Source organism: Sorghum bicolor, chromosome 8 (genome assembly GCF_000003195.3).
Source record: "Sorghum bicolor cultivar BTx623 chromosome 8, Sorghum_bicolor_NCBIv3, whole genome shotgun sequence".
NCBI classification, from domain to species: Eukaryota; Viridiplantae; Streptophyta; class Magnoliopsida; order Poales; family Poaceae; genus Sorghum; species Sorghum bicolor.
The window spans coordinates 3,252,528-3,258,300 of record NC_012877.2 but is presented as its reverse complement, the minus strand read 5'-3'; the positions used below and the strand labels follow the sequence as shown (position 1 = coordinate 3,258,300).

Here is a 5,773-nt window from a genome sequence, read left to right as displayed (position 1 = left end):
AGGCTCCAAACAGTAAGATAGTAAGCTTCAATTAGTAACATAGTAGCTCCAATTAGTAATGGTAAGATAGATGGCTTGAATTAGTAAAATAGTAGAGGTTCTGATCGTTTAAATTTATCTGTCGAATCTATGTTTACTGCTTTTAAGACAAGCGAATAGGTAAGAGTAAAGATAGTTGGCTCCGATCAGTAACACAGTAGATTCTCCGCACCGCTAAACCGCGTGGTGTTTAATTTACTGTACCGAAATGATTCAGTCCACTAGGAATAATAAGCTCTGCAGTGATCCCTGTCGGTGCCGCAGCACGCAGCGCACTAGCTTAAATTGGCCAGCACCATCATGTCGCCACGATCCATCGCAGCATTGCATTGACGACGCCCCGAGCATACTCCTCTCATCTGCAAATAAAGCCATTGGGGGCAGTCAGTGAGTGAGTGAGTCAGTGTGAGGACTGAGGAGAGACCTTTGAGCAAGCAAGCTTGCTTTGAGGGTCAGAGGGGGCTTTCGGCGCCGGCCAACCATGGGGGAGGTGAAGCACCTGTGCCTGGTGAAGTTCAAGGAGGGCGTCGTGGTGGAGGATGTCCTCAAAGGCATGACTGACCTCGTGGCCGGGATGGACATGGTGAAATCTTTCGAGTGGTACTACATTCAGTCAGTCATTCATTCATTCATTCATGAGCTGTTGTTACCTTTCTGCCTTCCCACTCCCTTCTTCTTACCCTTCCCCTTCTGTCAAGCAATCAAGCTGAATGTATTCAGCTTTCTTTTTTCTGTTAAAGTTTACACTTTACTACACTGCATGGTGAATTAGTAACAGTAACACATGGTACAGCTCTGAATGGCTTTTGTTCATTCATTCATTCATGAGCTGTTGTTACCTTTCTGCCTTCTCACTCCCTTCTTCTCACCCTTCCTCTTCTGTCAAGCAAGCAAGCTGAATGTATTCAGCTTTATTTTTTCTGTGTTAAAGTTTACACTTTACACTGCATGGTGAATTAGTAACAGTAACACATGGTACAGCTCTGAATGGCTTTTGTTCAGTCATTCAGTTAGCAAACAGGTGTTGCATCCAACTTCTTCAGAGTTCAGAGACTCGCTATCATGCTCTGCTGAATGATTGACATGGATGCCCGGCCGGCCAGCCGGCCAGTATCACGAGCTAGCATCTCGCTTTGCTAATACTAGAAGGGAGATGGGAGATTGCAATTTGTTCTGTTCATCAGTCATCACCCTGCTCTCCATGCATCTCCATGAACAAATCAATGGACTGGTTTGCATTGTAGGGGTCAGGACGTGCTGAACCAGGAGATGCTGACGCAGGGCTTCACCCACGTCTTCTCGCTGACCTTCGCCTTCGCCGACGACCTGGCCACCTACATGGGCCACGACAGGCACGCCGCGTTCGCCGCCACCTTCATGGCCGCGCTCGACAAGGTGGTCGTCATCGACTTCCCCGTCGTCGTCGCCAAGCCGCCGCCTCCGGCATGATCTGCCGGCGGCCATTGTATTGTACGGCGCCCTTTTTCAGGTAGCATCAGATCAGATCCATGTGTGTTGCAGCGCTGCTGCTGCTGGTGTGCTACTGCTTACTGTACGTACTTAGTGGTACTACTATTTATTGCTTGTTCTGCTCTATCTATCTATCTATCTATCTATCTATCTATCTATCTATCTATCTATCTATCTATCTATAATATGTCCCCGGTTAGTGCATGCATGGTGTAGTAGCTGTAAGCCTGTAAACTCTGCAAGGCAAAAATATCTGCACCGTGCACTCTCCGCTCAAGTACCTATTGTTTGGTTATCTTTGGAATAAATTCCGGTCATCTTTCTGGTATGCTTGTAATCTGTCTCTCGTTTCTTTTCGGTGTTTTATGATGGATTGACAGATTCCTACTAACCGAGTTTTAATTTGCTAGGAGTATTACTGGTTCCTGCATAAACTCTGGCAAGAGCCCAAGAGCAGATGTGTGTGTGTGTGGCCATGGCGAGTTGGTTAGGTTAGCACAGTGCGTAGTTACTCTGCTTGTACTGTCGTCGTACTATACGTTGGTTAACAGTAACGAGTCAGTGCATTCCTGTGAAGGCATTCACGCTGGCTCTGGCATTTATGCTCTCTCTCGTCCTCTTCTCCAATCTCCACCACCCGTTCTCGTTCTGGGAAGTGATTAAACAACAGCAGATTTCTCAGAGTTTTTGAGATTTCGAACGAAAACCCTGATCTCCCTAATCAGATTAGATGATGGCCGTCGTACCTGTTGCGAGGTACACTTGTCACTGTCATCATACATGAAATTCACAGTCGTACGTCATTGCATATGTAGCTCAGTATTCAGTACAATCTATGCATATCATGGGCGATGATCTGACTGAATCTGATGGTTATTCATGTGATATCCCATTGAACCATTCTTGAAATGCATGATGTAGACATGTGTGCAGCGCAGCCAATAAGATCAACTACTTGTAGACTTAAAACAGAGTGATCAAATGGAAGACTGAACACGTCACTTTCATCAGCTTACCAAGAGCACCTCAGCCCACCCTAACACACATACAGTCATCTACATCCCTGCCCAGGTCACCACCATTCATCAGTCTATAATATATATACACATTGCATAATCTGAAAGCAATCGACAATAGACAAATCGTGAAAGCAACGCTGCGCTAATTTGGACATCTCCAACTCCATCTCCAACTCCAAGTCAAGGCACATGTAGCTTACAGACCAGAATGAAGTTGCCCAGATTCCATGGCCGAGGGCGCCGGCGTGCCGTGGCGGAACCATCACCAAGTCTGAATCCCCAGCCAGCTTCTTCCAGTGCTGGTTTCTTGATGATGGGATATATACAGGTAAAACTCAGGCTACAAGTAAATGGTGCTGCTAACTGCTGTGTGATCAAATGCATTTTCAAGAATGTATAGCTTCCAGTTTGCACACTGTTGTAGCATAGCAGGTAAACTAAAGAAACAAAAACAAAGGAAAATAAAAGCAGATAGAGTAAGACACAGAGAAAGAAGTGGAGGTTTTGTCTTAGTGTGGCAACATGGTTGCTTGGCAAATAGAACAGACACGATGATGCTCACATGATGGGTCATGGGTGATACCGTGATAGCGTCACCAGTCTCTTTCGTCTCATATTCTATTTGCCAATTTGGCGTGGAGTAGATAGAAGAGCAAAATCCAGAGAGAAAAACAAATACCCAGAATCTAACCTACGACACCTTCCTTCTCCCGTGAGAAGCAGCAGGAAAGTGGAAGCTCTCATGAGAGTTTAGTACAAGCTGGGAGGAATGGATTCCATTCCACCTGTGCTGCATCTCCATTCCAGCTCTTCAGCTTCAGGCATGGTGAACACTGAGGTAGAGAGAGACAGTCATGTGGCGATAAATTACGACAGGGACATCGCTAAGTAGCTGCACAAATTGCATGATCAAAGAGCCATTGGCAATGATATGATAGGATACAAATATCTGTAAACATGTGGTGGATATCTCAGGAATCAGTACTTACTTGAGAACTTAAATTAGAGCAACGAGTGTGGCATAAAAGAATAGCCGTGCAAGCAATATGTTTTTGATGGCAATGTGCAGGAATGTACATACATACATATGCAGATATGCACTGCACTGGTAGAAAGCAGTTGTATTACTGTTACTGCTACATTGCATAGAAACAGGGACGAGCAGAAGATACGGAGGCAAACATGAAGATGAATTTCTGATTTCTAGTGTACAAGCAGCAACCTGCTGAATCAAGACACACTCTATGATACTAGTATTGTAGTATAGTGTTTTTTTTTTGTTAAACTATACGAGTACACAGCTAAAATTATCCATAAAGAAAAAGAAAAAGAGAAGCAGAAACCAAAAGAAGCAAGACGATGATCCAAGCAACAACACAAAGCAATCTCTCCTCTCATCTTCCCTTTCCAATTTTGTATACCAAATTCGATTCGATTGTAAACTGTCAACATCAACCATTCCCATTCCCTTGTTGGATTGGATTGGCCTGGTTTGTTTTGGTTTTCCAAGTGAAAAGGCAGGTAGCAAGTTTAAGCAGCAGGCCGCTGAATTGAAGCAGCAGTGAGCGAGCATTTCGATTTTGACCTCACGAGGACGAAGAAGAAAAAAAAACTCAAGGCGGCGTCTTGAAGGCCTGGACGAGGAGCGCGAAGGCAGGCGCCTGGGCCTCCTCCTGCAGCCAGAGCCTGCTCTCGAGCGCGGTCCTGGCGCGGAGCATGACGACGGCGCACCCAGGCGGGTCGCGGAACCACCAGCCGTGGAGGTCCCAGAGCACGTCGACGGGCGCGCCGTCCACGAACACCGTCTGGTTGCCCCTGAAGTTCCAGCGGAGGCGGCGCGCGTGCACGGCGCGCTTGCCGTCCACGCTGACCCACAGCTCCTCCTCCTCCCCGTGCTCCCCAGCGCCGGCCCTGGTCGAGGAGGAGGAGGAGGAGCTGCAGCAGCAGCCCACGGTGACGTCGTGCTCCGGCGCGCCCTCCGCGAAGCGCACCCTTGCGGCGTGCACGGCCGTGGTGGCGGCGGCGCCAGGCCGCGGCGGCGCGGCGACGACGACGCGGTCGGCGCGCGACACGGCGTGGATGGACCGCGCCTTGGGGATCTGGCCCTCGAACTTGGCCTTGACGAACTCGGCCGCCAGGTCGCCGACGGCCAGCACCACCTCGGCGTCGGCCACGGCCACGACGTAGAACCCGGAGACCGGCTCCGGGGATGACGCGGCGTACCTGGCGGCGGTGAGGTCCCAGAAGAGCGCGAGCGCGGGGAGGGAACGGGTGCCCTTGCGGCGGCGGAGGAGGACGGCGGGGGAGGAGGCCGTGGGCCCGGCGAAGGACAGCGTCGGGGGACCGAGCGGGGTGTGGGACCAGGTGAGGCGGAGCAGGAGCGGCGGCGAGGTCGGCGACTGCGGGGTCGCGCGGTACGAGACGGCGACGGAGAGCGTGGAGGGGGAGGCGGAGGAGGAGGAGGAGGACGAGGAGGAGGTGCGGGCGGTGAGGGTGGAGGATGGCGTGGTGCAGGCGACGCGGACGGCGCCGTCGGAGACGCAGGAGGCGAGGTCGCGGAGGGAGGACGGGAGCAGGAGGCTGGACGCGCTCACCATTCCGCCGCTCCCTCGTCCCGATCTGCGGCGCGGGGACGGGGAGGAGGGGAGCCGGGGGTCGGAGGGGACGCAACGCAAGGCCGGCGTGCGCTGCGTGGGAGGGGAGGGGAGTGGGAGGTGTGGGGACTGGGGGTGGGGCGTTTTGAGGTGGTGAGCCGGTGGCGTGGCGGAGGCGACTGATAACTGCCGGAGCGGGAGCCGGAGCTTGGGGACGAGGATGGTGGATGGATGCTTCCGCTTTAAGGCTGGCAGGCCGTGGGATCACAACCGTTCCGTCTGCCTCGGGCGTCGGCTCCACAGGCCACCATGACGTGGCTGTGTGATGACATGGCAGACGGTTCAGTACATCCTTGTTTTTTTTTTTAACTCTTCAAGATTAATGACTTATAATTTGGGATGGAGGAAGTACTTCAGTTCAATGTCTAGCACGTTTTCTTCTGAGTATATATTCTCTTTTTTGGGAGGGCAAATTGGAATACTGATGCGGGGTATACTTTCAGTATTTTTCAGCACATGCCGCGACCCTAAACTCTTATTTGCATTGCATTTTTTTTTCTAACGAGATAGAGGAGTCTTTGATCGGATCCTGTTTGCCACGGTGTGTTTCACATGTATGTACCGTATATGAAACTTGAGGCTTTTTATTAC

The 5,773-nt window shown here is 50.8% G+C and overlaps 2 protein-coding genes across 2 annotated transcripts; one reads left to right on the top strand and one right to left on the bottom strand.

Annotated features, from left to right (window-relative positions):
• On the top strand, window positions 303–1,841 carry LOC8074885 (stress-response A/B barrel domain-containing protein At5g22580). The gene is made up of 2 exons (XM_002442753.2): window positions 303–639; window positions 1,284–1,841. Exons 1-2 carry the CDS (start codon window positions 521–523, stop codon window positions 1,486–1,488), a joined length of 324 nt encoding a protein of 107 aa, XP_002442798.1. The 5' UTR covers window positions 303–520; the 3' UTR covers window positions 1,489–1,841.
• Window positions 3,565–5,773, bottom strand: LOC110429781. Its single transcript, XM_021446355.1, has one exon. It carries the CDS (start codon window positions 5,123–5,125, stop codon window positions 4,142–4,144), a length of 984 nt encoding a protein of 327 aa, XP_021302030.1. The 5' UTR covers window positions 5,126–5,773; the 3' UTR covers window positions 3,565–4,141.